General features: G+C 55.2%; 2 protein-coding genes across 8 annotated transcripts in view; one reads left to right on the forward strand and one right to left on the reverse strand.

Annotated features, from left to right (window-relative positions):
- ODAD3 (outer dynein arm docking complex subunit 3) lies at window positions 1-14248 on the reverse strand. Of its 2 annotated transcripts, none has more exons than XM_071086925.1 (13): window positions 14167-14248; window positions 9370-9491; window positions 9172-9249; window positions 5373-5543; window positions 5183-5284; window positions 4946-5071; window positions 4644-4766; window positions 3264-3416; window positions 2097-2257; window positions 1867-2023; window positions 1080-1235; window positions 530-614; window positions 1-343 (listed from the first exon to the last, which is right to left on the reverse strand). In XM_071086925.1, the coding sequence occupies exons 1-13, from the start codon at window positions 14246-14248 to the stop codon at window positions 231-233; spliced, it is 1629 nt and encodes a 542-aa protein (XP_070943026.1). In that variant the 3' UTR covers window positions 1-230. The 2 variants fall into 2 exon arrangements, with proteins under 2 accessions (XP_070943026.1, XP_011723560.1); XM_011725258.2 differs by lacking the exon at window positions 14167-14248 and adding an exon at window positions 13245-13762.
- Window positions 13903-14440, forward strand: part of LOC105472256 (PRKCSH beta subunit of glucosidase II) — a 16189-nt gene continuing 15651 nt past the window's right edge. For 3 of the 6 annotated variants that reach the window (XM_071086927.1, XM_011725452.2, XM_071086930.1), the window contains exon 1: window positions 14122-14187. The gene's annotated coding sequence lies outside the window, so the exon portion shown is untranslated. Of the gene's footprint in view, window positions 13922-14115; window positions 14188-14440 lie in introns of those variants that run through there. The other 3 variants (XM_071086926.1, XM_071086929.1, XM_071086928.1) reach the window with 2 other exon arrangements.

The following is a 14440-nucleotide window of genomic DNA, read 5'->3' on the forward strand; positions in this document are numbered from 1 at the left end:
CGTGGTCAGTAACCTTTATTGCGCAACTCTGAGGCCGGGGCAGACTCGGCTGGGGAGATTTACTGTGGGAACGTCTGGCCCGGCCCCTTCCTCCCCTCCGGGCGCCGCTGGCCGCCTCCGCTCCCTGTCCGGGCCGCGTTCAGCCCTTGAAGGGGCCCCGTGGGGCCTGCGCTAGACCCGGAGGGATTGGGGGCACCGATGGGGGCCGCCAGGTGGGTGTCAGGGCGACTCTAGGACCTCCGAGAGCGACGGTGCTTCTTGTAGCTTTCGATTAATTTCTGGGAACGGATCTTTAGCGATGCGCGGGTCACTACCTGGTTGTCCTCCTCCTCACTCTCTTCATCTACGGGGGGGGGGGGTGGGCGGATGAGCAGGGAGCGATGAGGGATCCAGGTCCCCATCCCTGGTACCCCTTCCCTTTACCACCCCACTCCACCCCCACCTTGGCCTTGAGCAGGGTATGGGACAACCTCCTGTTCCCCAGCTTGGGGCCCTAACCGCACCCCTTCATCCCCCCACCCATACTGACCAAAAAACTTGTCCTTGGGAGTGGCAAGGGGCAGCGTGATGCGGGTGTTGTATTCGGGCAGCCTTCCCTCTAAGCTGGCGAGGAACTAAGCGGGGATGGGAAGTGAGAGAGGAACGTGGGAGGGGCCAGGGGCCACCGAGAAATCACATTCCCCCTCCTCCCTACCCCATTCGGAGATATGCCCTGGTTCCAACTGGAGACCATTGCCCACTTCCATCCTTCCTTCAGCAGACACCTTGATACCCAGCTTCGCCTCCTCATCACTCAGGTCCGCCCCTGGTCTCTGGGGCCCTGCTATAGGCCTCTCCCCATCCCGATCCCCCAGCCGCGTCCTCTAGCCTCCCGGGATCCGCCCGCACCTCGTCTGGTTTCTTCCCTCGTGGCTCGGGCTCACCCCTAGCTCCTCAAACCTCACCCGTTGTGTCCCCGAGACCCCTTCCTGGCTGATCAGCCTGCACTCTGGTCTCTCGAAGTGGCCCCCAGTTCCCTGGTTTTCCGACCCAGCCCCACTACTACAGCTCTGGAGCTCTGCCCCAGGGCTGCAGGGCACCTCGCGGTCAGCGATGTGGCGCAGCATCTCTTGCACGTCGTGGCTCCCGAGCTGCGCCTGCAATTTCAGCAGCTTTTCCTCCACGAGGCCCAGCAGGCTTGGCAGATAGTTATCTGCCTGGGGATCCAGCTCCTTCCCCACGAAGCGGCCGTCCTCCTGTGGCCAAGGTAGAGCCGGGTCAGCCGAGAGGGGTGGGGCCTATTGGAAGGCGCCACCCAGGGGCGGGGCTTTTCTCTCGGGAGCTGGGCCTAGGAGCTAAGGGCCCACCTACAGGGGCCATCCTAGCCATTGTGGGCGGGGACTTAGATCAAGGCCGGGTCTGCGATGGGGGAGTCTCTGAACTCTAGCTCTATATGAAAAGGTTTCGGGGAGGCCTCTTGGGAACAGTAAGGATTCGAGGGAGACCATTGTGGGATGGCCTCCTGAAGAAATGGGCCTCTGCTGCGGGCAGGATAGGGCGTCTGTCTCGGGTTGCTCCAGAATTGCAGATAGGTCTCCGAGGTTTTCTGGGACAGGGTGGGACTTCTTTCCCTTGGAGGCGGAGCTTGAGAGGGGACAGGGGCTCTGAAGTCTTGGGCTTCCTTGGGGAGTGAGAGCTTCCCCAGGGAGGTGGGGCGGGGAATGGGGTGGGGCTTCCCCTGTGGGCGGGGCCTCTGACGTTCGGGACAGAGGATGTGGCAGGCCACGTTCCCCAGGGCAAGCGGGTGTGGCAGGAACCCCTGCTTTGTGGCTGCGCCTCTTTGGTCCCGTGAGGGCCTGGTGGGGCTTCCCCCCGGGCGGGGCCTACCACAGTGATGTGGACCAGCTTGCTGGCCAGGTGCTCTAGGCTGTCCTTGGCCACTTGCATCGCTCGCAAGGCGCGCTCCAGCTGGTCCTGGGCCTCGGCATGCCGCTGCTCCTCCTTCTTGAGACGCTCCTGCGCCTCGGCTTGCAGTTTCTGCTGGCTGGAGGGAGCCGGGAGGTCACCCCGGGGTCTCAGCCCGCCCCACCGCCCTCCCCAGGGCCCTGGCGCCTCACCTCACCAGCGTGGCCTCCCCTGAGTACTTGAGGTCTTCCAGCTCCCGCTGAAGTTGTTGCTTCTCCTGCTTCAGCCTCACCAACGTCTGCTCGTTCTCGCTCTTGAGCGTCTCCAACTGCGCGAAGGTGTCGCCCTGGGCCACGAACCGCCGCACCAACGACTGTGGGCCACCCAGCCCCAGTCAGAGCCAGGGCCTAGAGAGGCGCAGGGGCGCTCCACCTCCTCTCCCCCACCCTGCGTCCTATCGCACGCAGGACAGGTGGCCTGAGCTGGCGTCTTTTGCACAGCAATGTATGGGGACACTGTGGGTTGGACTCAGGGTGGCTTCAAGGATGAGCAGCCCTGGATATATCATTTTTGCGGGGGCTCTTTCTGGCCTATATAAGGAATTTGAGTCAGCTCAAATTCGGGGGCAGCTGGACAGGAGAGCATAGCTTCTTTCCAAAAATCAACGTGCCATCAATTTCTGGCCGCGAATCTCGCCTGATCCCACAGGAAATACCTCCCTTCTTCGGAGCCATCTGCTCACAAGGCCCACATCTGGAAAGGGGCTGCGCCTCAGTGCCCCAGATGACCCCATAGGTGTCCTCCAATAGGTGGGAGTCCCGGAACTCCTCAGGGGTTGGCCCCATGGGGGGAGCAGCAGGTTGGCGGGCACCCAGAGGGGAGAAACAGGGTTGGGGTCCAGTGTTCACTGGCGGGAACCAGGACCCAAAGGGGACACATTGGTCTTAGAATAATGCAAAGAAGACGCTGTAAAGTGAGGGACCCAGCGCAGGGACCCCACTTGCCAGGATCTGAGCGGTCTACTGGGTCACAGACCATGTTACAGACACTGGAGACAGAACAAGAGAGGAAACTCTCAGTTCTCCTAGAGCTGGCACGGCAAAGGAATTAGCATGGTTCAAGAGAGAACGGAAGGCGAGTGTAGAAATGACAGCGAGTGTGGACAGCTCCTGGGGGTTTTGCTGTGAAGGGCAGCAGGAAAACTGAACAGTAGCTGGAGGGGGAAGGGATGTTTTTCAAGAAAGGAGTAGGTTTGTGAGCTGAAGAACTGACCTGGCAGAGAGGGGAGGCAGGGTGTGCCGGTTTCACCAGCCTGGGCACCCCTGGGGCCCGTCTGGGGTGGACGGGGCAGGGCGGGGAGGGCTGCGGGCAGAACTCACGTGCGTCTCGGCAGTGCCAGTGGCGTCCTTGACCTTGCCAAAGATCACCTCCATCTGGTACATGCTCCAGCGCTGCCGCAGCTCCTCCTCCTTGGCATGCAGGCTGTCCTGGGTGGTGTCCTCAGACTGTAGCAGTAGGTGCTCACGGTGCGTCTGCTCGTGGGTTGAGGTCAGAGCCAGGGTCAGCCCGTGGACAGCGCTTAGGGCGGAGGCCGGGGAGGGGGATCCAGACTGGGGCCCAGGAGGGAACAGGGCTCAAACTGGAGAGAAGGGAGAGTGCAAAAGCTTGGGGCCAGATAAAGGCACCCGGGCAGAAAGTGGGACAAGGTCGAGCGCCGGTGGTGGTGGCTGTGATTCACGCCTTTCATTCCAGTACTTTAGGAGGCTGAGGCCGGAGGATCGTTTGAGCCCAGGGGTTCGCGACCAGCTTGGGCAACATGGCGAAACCCCATCTCTACAAAAAATGCAAAAATTAGCAGGGCGTGGTAGGGCGCCTGTAGTCCCAGCTACTTGGGAGGCCGAGGTGAGAGGATCGCTTGAGCTCAAGGCTGCAGTAAGCTATAATTAGTCTGAGCGACAGAGTGAGACCCTGTCTAAAAATATATATATATACGCACACACACACACAGAAAAAACTACCAAAAAAAAAAAAAATACAAAAAACCCTTGGCCGGGCGCGGTGGCTCACGCCTGTAATCCCAGCACTTTAAGAGGCCAAGGCGGGCGGATCACAAGGTCAGGAAATCGAGATCATCCTGGCTAACACGGTGAAACCCCGTCTCTACTAAAAATACAAAAAAAATTAGCCTGGCGTGGTGGCGGGCGCCTGTAATCCCAGCTGCTGGGAAGGCTGAGGCAGGAGAACGGCGTGAACCCGGGAAACGGAGCTTGCAGTGAGCCGACATCGCGCCACCGCACTCCAGCCTGGGAGACAGAGCGAGACTCCGTCTCAAAAAAAAAAAAAAAAAACCTTGGTGAGGGCTGGATGAGTGGCAGCCTCAGGGCAGGTGCAGGGGCGGGGCCAAGAGTGAGGGGGCGGAGCCTTAAGCAAGGGTTGGGTTAGAGGCAGGGTCAGATTTAGGACAGGCAGTCTAGTCAGTTGGGAAAGGATGGGTAGGAGTCACTGAGCAAGGGGAAGGCTGGAGGCCATGTCAAAGCCAAAATGGTGCTGTCGCGTAGGAGGGGAGGGGAGGGGAGGAGAGGCGGGGTCAGAGATGTGGGAGGAGTCTTTGCACTAAATGGGGGTGAAGTCAGAGAGGGGGCGGAGTTAGGAGAAACTTAGGAAGCGGGAGAAGGCCTAGGATGAGGTAGAGCCAGGGCATGGCTGGTTTGTGCCGGGCAGGGCTGGAGTCACAGGCGCGCACCCCTGGGTGCGCCCACCTTGCGCTCCATGCGCTCGTTCTCCAGTTTCTTCTCCTCGGCACGCTTCTTGCACTCACTTATGTAGCGTTCTCGCTTCTTGCGCTCTCGAACCAAGGTCTCCTCCAGGTACTGCAGCTGGTTCTGGAGGGCAGGCAGGGGAGCAGGGAGACCAGCTGGCACCTATCTCTGCCCGCCGCAGGGTGCTGGGAGATAGATGGGGGCGGGGGCGTTGGGGAAGCTCAGGGACAGCTGAGGTCAGATTCTCAAGCTGGGAGACCGCGGCATCTGGGCAGGATGGCCGAGAGGAAGAGGGGTGGCACCTTGGCAATGTCCCGAGCATTGAGGGCCTCTTGGTTCACCAAGTGCAGTGCTTCCAGTTCATGTTTGGTCCTCACCACCTCAGCCTCCATGGAGTCCAGCCGGTTCTCCAAGTTAAGACTCTCGTCCTGGGGCGTGGTGGGGAGGGGTTGGGAAGATGGGGCAGGCCTGTGACTGTTGTCCCTGGCTAAGCCCGCCCTCCCTGCTTGCCATCTCACCCGAGCCCTCCAAGTCCCTACCATTAGATAGGCCTTGAGCTGCAGGTACACGCTGGTAATGTGCTCGGCCTCCTGCGCCTTCATCCGGGCCTTCTCCAGGCGGTTCTCCAGGTTCCGCATGGTCTGGAGAGCAGCAGGGCTAGGCTGAGGGCCCTCCGCACTCAGTCCCTCCCACACGACCCTCTGCCCTGCAGGCCTCACCCGCCCCTACCTTGGCCACCTCCGTGTGGCTGTCTTGCGCCTCCGCCATCTCCAGAAGGCGCAGGCTGTGCTGCAGCTGGAGCTCCTCCAGCCGCCTCTTCCGCAACACCACCTGGTAACGCAGGGCGTTCTGCTGCTTCACCTTCTCCCTCAGCCGGTGGTCTAGGTGCTCCAGGGCCTGCTGCAAGGAGGGGAGTGAAAGCAGGGGCCTGAACACCCTACCCCGACACACATCTAGCCCTTCTTCCCTTCCTTCTCCCATATCTTCCAGGACTCCCCTCTCCCGTTTTCTACCCACCTCCCTGGCCACCCCTTCTGTGCTGTTTTTGGAGAGAGAGCACCAGGGTCTTCTCTCTGTCTATATCCACCACCTTGGTGATCTTACATCGGCTCAGGGTTCTACAAATTTAAAACAAAAATTTTTTTCTCTTTTCTTTTCTTTTTTCTTTTTGTTGAAGTCTTGCTCTGTCGCCCAGGCTGGAGTACTGTGGGGCAATCTCAGCACACTGCAACCTCCTCCTCCTGGGTTCACGCCATTCTCCTCCTCAGCCTCCCAAGTAGCTGAGATTACAGGCTCCCACCAGCACACCTGGCTAATTTTTGTTTTGTTTTGTTTTGAAAAGAAGTTTCGCTCTGTTGCCCAGGCTGAAGTGTACTGGCACGATCTTGGCTCACTGCAACCTCCGTCTCCCAGGTTGAAGCAATTCTCCTGTCTCAGCCTCCCAAGTAGCTGGGATTACAGGCATGTGCCACCACACCCGGCTAATTTTTGTATTTTGGGTAGAGACAGGGTTTCACCATGTTGGCCAGGCTGGTCTCGAATGCCTGACTTCAGGTGATCCACCTGCCTCGGCCTCCCAAAGTGCTGGGATTACAGACGTGAGCCACCTCACCCGGCTGACTTCTGGCCATTTTTTTCTTTTAAAAAAATTGTTTAGGCTAGGCGCGGTGGCTAACACCTGTAATCCCAGGACCTTGGGAGGTCAAGGCAGGCAGATCATGAGGTCAGGAGATCGAGAACATCCTGGCTAACATGGTGAAACCCGATCTCTACTAAAAATACAAAAAATTAGCCGGGCGTGGTGGCGGGCACCTGTAGTCCCAGCTACTTGGGAGGCTGAGGCAGGAGAATGGTGTGAACCTGGCGGGGGAGCTTGCAGTGAGCCGAGATCATTCCCCTGCACTCCAGCCTGGGCGACAGAGTGAGACTCCGTCTCAAAAAAAACCAAAAAACAAACAAAAAAATTTATACAGGCAGGGTCTCGCTATGTTGCCCAGGCTGGTGTCGAATTCCTGGGCCCAAACCATCCTCCTTCCTGGGCCTCCCAAAGTGCTGAGACTACACGCATGAGCCACTGTACCCAGCCCAGTTTTATTTTGTTTTGTTTTTTGAGATGGGGTCTTACCCTGTCACTCAGGCTGGAGTGCAGTGACTCGATCTTGGCTCACTGCAACCTCTGCCCCTTGAGCTAAAGTGATCCTTCTTCCTCAGCATCCTCAGTAGCTGGGACCACAGACACATGCCACAACGCCTGGCTACATTTTTGTAGTTTTGGTAGAGACAGGGTTTCATCATGTTGCCCAGACTGGTCATGAAATTCTGAGCTCAAGTGGTCCACCCACTTCGGCCTCCCAAAGTGCTGGGATTACAGGCGTGAGCCACCATGCCCAGCCTTTTAATTTTAAAAATTATTTTTTGAGGCCAGGCGCGGTGGCTCAAGCCTGTAATCCCAGTACTTTGGGAGGCCGAGACGGGCGGATCACGAGGTCAGGAGATCAAGACCATCCTGGCTAACATGGTGAAACCCCGTCTCTACTAAAAATACAAAAAACTAGCCAGGCGAGGTGGCGGGCACCTGTAGTCCCAGTTACTCCGGAGGCTGAGGCAGGAGAATGGCATAAACCCAGGAGGCGGAGCTTGCAGTGAGCTGAGATCCAGCCACTGCACTCCAGCCTGGGCGACAGAGCGAGACTCCATCTCAAATTAAAAAAAAAAAAAAAATTATTTTTTGAGACAAGGCCTTGCTTTGTCACCCAGACCGGAGTGCAGTGGCACGAACATGACTCACTGCAGCCTCGACCTCCCCAGTTCAAGTGATCCTCCCACCTCAGCCTGGCGAGTAGCTGGGACTAGAGTCCTGCGCCACCACATTTGGCTAATCTTTTGTATTTGTTGTAGAGTCAAAGTTTCACTATGTTGCCAGGCTGGTCTCGAACTCTTGGGCTCAAGCAATCCTCCAGCCTTGGCCTCCCAAAGCACTGGCATTACAGGCATGAGCCACCATGCCTAGACTGTGTTTTATTTTTTATTATTTATTTATTTATTTATTTTGAGACAGAGTTTTGGTCCTGTTGCCCAGGCTGGAGTGCAGTGGATGATCTCGGCTCACCACAACCTCCACCTCCTGGGTTCAAGTGATTCTCCTGCCACAGCCTCCCGAGTAGCTGGGATTACAGGCATGCACCACCATGCCCAGCTAATTTTTTGTATTTTTAATAGAGACGGGGTTTTGCTATGTTGACCAGGCTGGTCTCGAACACCCAACCTCAGGTGATCCGCCCACCTCGGCCTCCCAAAGTTCTGGGATTACAGGCACGAGCCACCGCGCCTGGCCTTTATTTTGATTTTTTTATCTTTTGTTTCTGTTTTTTTGTTTGTTTTTGTTTTTTTGAGACGGAGTCTCACACTGTTTCCAGGCTAGACTGCAGTGGCACCAATCTCAGCTCACCGCAAGCTCCGCCTCCTGGGTTCAAGCCATTCTCCTGCCTCAGCCTCCTGAGTAGCTGGGACTACAGGCACCCGCCACCATGTCCTGCTAATTTTTTGTATTTTTAGTACAGACGGGGTTTAGCCAGGATGGTCTCGATCTCCTGACCTCGTGATCTGCCCGCCTCAGCTTCCCAAAGTGCTGGGATTACAAGCGTGAGCCGCTGCACCCGGCCTTTTTTTTCTTCTTTTTTTTTTTTTTTAAAGAAACAGGTTGTACTGTCACTCAGGCTAGAGTGCAGTGGTGTAATCGTGGCTCGTTACAGTCTCAGACTTTTAGGCTCATGCAATCCTTCGGCCTCAGCCTCCCGAGTAGCTGGGATTACACACATGTGCCACTGGTCGGTCATTGTTTTGTTTTTTTTTTTTTTTGAGACGGAGTCTCACGTCTGTCGCCCAGGCTGGAGCACAGTGGCACAACCTCAGCTCACTGCAGCCTCTGCCCCCGGGGTTCAAGTGACTTTAAAAAAATTTTTTTTTAATTTTATTTATTTATTTATTTTTTGAGATGGAATTTCGCTCTTGTTGCCCAGACTGGAGTGTAATGGCGTGATCTCAGCTCACTGCAACCTCCACCTCCCAGGTTGAAGCGATTCTCCTGCCTCAGCCTCCTGAGTAGCTGGGATTACAAATGTGCGCCACCGCACCCAGCTAAGTTTTGTATTTTCAGTAGAGACGGGGGTTTCTCCATGTTGGTCTCGAACTCCCGACTTCAGGTGATCTGCCTGCCTCGGCCTCCCAAAGTGCTGTGATTACAGACGTGAGCCACTGCACCCGGCTGTGATTTTTTTTTTTTTAAACCTGTTTTCCCTATTAGGATATGAGCTGCTTTTAGAAGTGGAGACTTGGTCTGCTTTTTCACTGCATTTACTACCATGCCAGGATGCCAGATACAAGGACAGTTAGTAATAAAGATTTAATTGAATGAGCATACGAATGGCAGCTACTGTGCAGGAAGGATTGGAGAGGGTGAGCCTGGAGTTCATAGGTGAGGGGACCCAGGCTGGAAATGAAGGAGGAGGTGGAGTGAGGGTGGGCAAACCTGGCCTGTCCTGTTCTTCAGGTATGGCTTCTCCCACTTCCATTCGTGAATCACTGCCTGGACAACTTTCTCATCTCCCTGCAAGGAGGGAAGTCCAGTCACCTTTCAGCATGCCTCTTCCCCCTGAGGCCAGGTGCTACCTCCTTGCTCCCCCCATCCCTGCCACAGGAACCCTCCACCCACCCCTGCGCCCCTTACCTTGAGCAGGTCCAGCAGCTTTAGTTCCAGTGCCTTAGTCTCCTCGCGGAGCTGACTGATGGTCTCCTGGTTCTTCTTAATGTTCCACTGAGAGCTCTCAAAAAAAGCCTTCCGGTCACCCTCTGGCAGGCAGGGGAAGTGGACAGACACACAGTTACTGGGAGGGTGGCTGGGTGGGTGCAATATCCCAGAGGGAAGACCTTTTTTGCAATCATCAACTTTTTTTTTTTTGAAACAGAGTTTCGCTCTTGTTGCCCAGGCTGGAGTGCAATGGTGCAATCTCGGCTCATCACAGCCTCTGCCTCCCGGGTTCAAGAGATTCTCCTGCCTCAGCCACCCAAGTAGCTGGGATTACAGGCATGTGCCACCACACCTGGCTAATTTTGTATTTTTAGTAGAGACGGGGTTTCACCATGTTGGTCAGGCTGGTCTCGAACTCCCGACCTCAGGTGATCTGCCCGCCTCGGGCTCCCAAAGTGCTGCGATCACAGGCGTGAGCCACCGCGCCTGGCCTCATCAACTTAATATTGTAAGAATGCAATCGTCGATCAGCCTGAGCCTGGCCAACATGGTAAAACCCCGTCTCTACTAGAAATACAAAAATTAGCCAGGTGTGAGGCTGGGCACAATGGCTCTTTCCTGTAATCCCAGCACTTTGGGAGGTAGAGGTGGGCGGATCACCTGAGGTCATCCGCCTGAGTTCAAGACCAGCCTGGCCAACATGGTGAAACCCCGCCTCTACAAAAATTAGCTGGGCATGATGGCAGGTGACTGTAATCCCAGCTACGGGAGGCTGAGGCACGAGAATCACTTGACCTCCGGAGGTGGAGGCTGCAGTGAGCCGAGATCCTGCCACTGCACTCCAGCCTGGGCAACAGAGCAAGACTCCATCTCAAAACAAACAAACAAACAAACAAAAAAAACCCCTGTCCCTGGGTATACTCAGATAATTGGTTCCAGGATCCGAGTATACCAAAATCCTTCCATACTCAAGTCCTACAGTCAGCCCTGTGGAAACTGCAGATACAAACGGTTGTCCCTCTGTATACTCAAGTTTTGCATCCCATGACTGTTGTATTTTCTTTTCTTTTCTTTTTTGGGACTGGGTCTTGCTCTGTCACCCAGGCTGAAGTGCAGTGGTGCTATCATTGCTCACTGAAGCCTCAACCTCCTGGGCTCAAGCAGTCCTCCTGCCTCAACCTCCCAAGTAGCTAGGACTAGAGGCATGTGCTACCACATCCAGCTACTTTATTTTTTGTAGAGTCAAGGGTCTATGTTGCCCAGGCTGGTCTCGAACTCCTGGCCTCTAGCAATCCTTCTGCCTCAGCCTCCCAAAGTGCTAGGATTACAGGCATGAACCACCACACCCGGCCTGCCCATCTCAATTTTTTTAAACTTGAAAGGATGAATGATATACCTGAACACATGGTGTTCAAGGATCAACTGTACTTCACTTTGAGCATTTATTATGTTTTGGATGTTGGACTAAGAGGTTTCCAAATGCCATATATTATGTGCCAATAGGTATCCATATGCATAGGCATATCATACGCCTTGCACAGATGAGAACACAGAGGCTTGGGCTGATTAAATTGCTTAAGGTCACAAGCAATCATGCAAGATTACCCTTTTTTTTTTTTTTTTGAGACGGAGTCTCGCTCTGTCGCCCAGGCTGGAGTGCAGTGGCCGGATCTCAGCTCACTGCAAGCTCCGCGTCCCGGGTTTACGCCATTCTCCTTTCTCAGCCTCCCGAGTAGCTGGGACTACAGGCACCCGCCACCTTGCCCGGCTAGTTTTTTGTATTTTTTAGTAGAGGCGGGGTTTCACCGTGTTAGCCAGGATGGTCTCGATCTCCTGACCTCGTGATCCGCCCGTCTCGGCCTCCCAAAGTGCTGGGATTACAGGCTTGAGCCACCGCGCCCGGCCTTTTTTTTTTTTTTTTGAGATGGAGTCTCGCTCTGTCGCCCAGGCTGGAGTGCAGTGGTGCGATCTCGGCTCACTGCAGGCTCCGCCTCCCGGGTTCACACCATTCTCCTGCCTCAGCCTCCTCAGCAGCTGGGACTACAGGCGCACGCCGCCACGCCCCGCTAATTTTTGTATTTTTAGTAGAGATGGGGTTTCACTGTGTTAGCCAGGATGGTCTCGATCTCCTGACCTCGTGATCCGCCCGCCTTGGCCTCCCAAAGGGCTGGGATTACAGGCTTGAGCCACCTCGCCCAGCCATGTTTACCTCTTAATAATATCAACAAAAACAATAATAATGGCTTATACACAAGGATTCTGCAACCTCAGGATGACCAACTGGGCCGAATAATTATTTGCTGTGGGGAGCTCTCCTGTGTTTTGTAGCATGTTGGGCAGCACCTTCACCTCTGCCCGCTAGATGCCAGTGGAAGACACACACCCACAACAGACATGCCCGCCACCACGCCTGGCTAATTTTTCGTATTTTTAGTAGAGACGGAGTTTCACCGTGTTGGCCATACTGGTCTCAATGTCTTAGGACATTGCCAAATGGCCACTGTGGGGCAAACTAACCCTTTTCTAACAAGAACCATTGGTTTACACCTTATGGTACTTTGCTATGTGCCAGGCACTGTTCTAAGTACTTTACACATTTCAGGTACCTATGTTGTACCGTTACTATCCCCATTTCACACATGGAGAAACTGAGAACAATTAGGTTACTCTTAGTCCCCCAAGGCTGACAACTATTATGCAGAGTCAGGATTCCAACCCAGAAAATCTGGCTCTAAAATCTATGCTCAGGCCAGGTGCGGTGGCCCATGCCTATAACCCCAGCACTTTGGGAAGCTGAGGAGGAAGGATTGCTCAAACCTAGGAGTTCGAGACCAGCCTGGGCAGCATAGTGAGACCCCATCTCTACAAAAAGTAAGAAAATTAGCCAAGCACAGTGACATATGCCTGTAGTCCCAGCTACTCAGGAGGCTGAGGTGGAAGGCTCACTTGAGCCCAGCTATTATCGAACCACCGCACTCCAGCCTGAACAGCATAGCAAGAACCTGTCAGAAAGAAAGAAGGCTGGGCGTAGTGGCTCACACATGTAATCCCAGCACTTTGGGAGGCCAAGGCTGGTGGATCACTTGAGATCAGGAGTTCGAGACCAGCCTGGCCAACATGGTGAAATCCTGTCTCCACTAAAAATATAAAAATTAGGTGTGGTGGCATGCACCTGTAGTCCCAGCTAGTCAGGAGGCTGAGGCAGGAGAATTACTTGAACCTGGGAGGCAGAGATTGCAGTGAGCCGAGATCATGCCACTGCTCTCCAGCCTAGGCAACAGAGCAAGACCCTGTCTAAGAAAAAAGAAAAAAAAAAAAAAAAAGGCCGGGTGCAGTGGCTCACACCTGTAATCCTAGCCAGCACTTTGGGAAGCTGAGGTGGGCGGATCACGAGGTCAAGAGATTGAGACCACCCTGGCCAATATGGTGAAACCCCTTTGTACTAAAAACACAAAAATTAGCTGGGCATGGTGGCGCGTGCCTGTAGTCCCAGTTACTCTGGAGGCTGAGGCAGGAGAATTGCTTGAACCTGGGAGGCGGAGGTTGCAGTGAGACCAGATCGTTCCACTGCACTCCTGCCTGGCAACAGAGTGAGATTTCTGCCAAAAAAAAAAAAGAGAGAGAGAGAGAAAATAAATTACAGGAAAGTATGAAGTACAGTTCATTCGGTTCTGAACTCATGAGAAGTTTTGAGAGAGAGAGGATGAAAAACATGAATCAAGTATGAGTTTTTGCCCAGAAACTGTTCACCTAGACTCATGCTGGAGAAATACCTTTGTCACACCATGCCTGGTCAGAAGATTGGATGGGCACTGTTGACCCCTGACCCTCTGTACCCTCTGGAGCCATCTTACCTAACAGTTGTATCTTTTTATGTAACTCAGCCACCTGAGCGTGCACAGAGGGCTTCCCGGCATCTCTGTGGAAGGATCCTCCCCTGGAACGGCCGGGGGGCCAGGCCTGGGCTGCTCCCTTGCCTCGGAGGTGGCTGGGTTTGCCCGAAGCCTCCCTGCCCTTGACCTTGGAAGAGGGCGTCGAAACCTGGTCCTGAGGAGGCAGGGCGTTGGCGGAGGCCGCCCTGCACAGGGGAGATGTCATGATGGGGTTGGGGCCGAAGGCCCCTAGGGGTTAGGGGGACAACTAGGAGTCAGTCGCTCCTGTCAGGGATCCGTCAGCTCGGATTCCTAGGGCTCTGAAAAATGCACTTTCCGACCGCTAGGTGGTTGCTCTCCGCATCTCTCGGTTGCTAGGTAACCGCCTCCCGTCTCCCTCCAGTGTTTCCATGGAGACCACCCGCGTTCCGTGGCTGACAGTGCGTTCTCATTGGCTGAGGCTGCATAGGGGGGCGGTCCCAACAGAGGGGCGGGGCAGAGCCGCGCTACAGGACAGACGATCTGGGCACTTTGGGGTCACGTGCTCATTCCGTTTCCTTACCCCCGTCCCCCGCAACCTTATCCCGCCCCTGGGGGTTCGTGCGCATTTTTCAGGAACTTTCTTTCCGGCTTGAGAAGCCGCCACTCCCAAGATGGAGGTACGTTGCGCCGCCATTAAGAGCTAGCCCTCAGAACCATCCTCTCTAAGGCTTCACAGTCCTGCCCAAGATGGCCGTCTCGGCTTTGGCACCGCCCCTACTCCTGACTCTCCCAACATGGCTACCCTGACTCCCCGTTCGCGGTGCGGGACGTACGACCGGAAGTGACGGGTCCAGACAGTTCCGCTTTCTTTCTGCAGCAGGAACCGTGGCTGCCGGTCAAGAGGGGCGCGGTGGATACTGACCTTTGCTCCGGCCCCGTGTAGGTGTGAACGAGTGGGTGGGAGGGCACCTCAGTTTCCTGCAGGGGGCAACCGGAGGGTGCATATGTGGGTGTGGACGGCGGAAACTGTTAATCCCTTTGGCCCGTTGGCGGGAATTGGGTCACAATTGGGCACAGGGAGCGGAGGTTTTGAGATCTTGAGATCCTCGCCATTGATTTGAGCAAAGTGAGACTGGCCAGGATTGGGGAGATCGCTGCCCCTCGCCCCCATATCGGAAACAAAGTGAGGCCTCATT

The sequence above is a fragment of the Macaca nemestrina genome, chromosome 20, assembly GCF_043159975.1.
Source record: "Macaca nemestrina isolate mMacNem1 chromosome 20, mMacNem.hap1, whole genome shotgun sequence".
NCBI classification, from domain to species: Eukaryota; Metazoa; Chordata; class Mammalia; order Primates; family Cercopithecidae; genus Macaca; species Macaca nemestrina.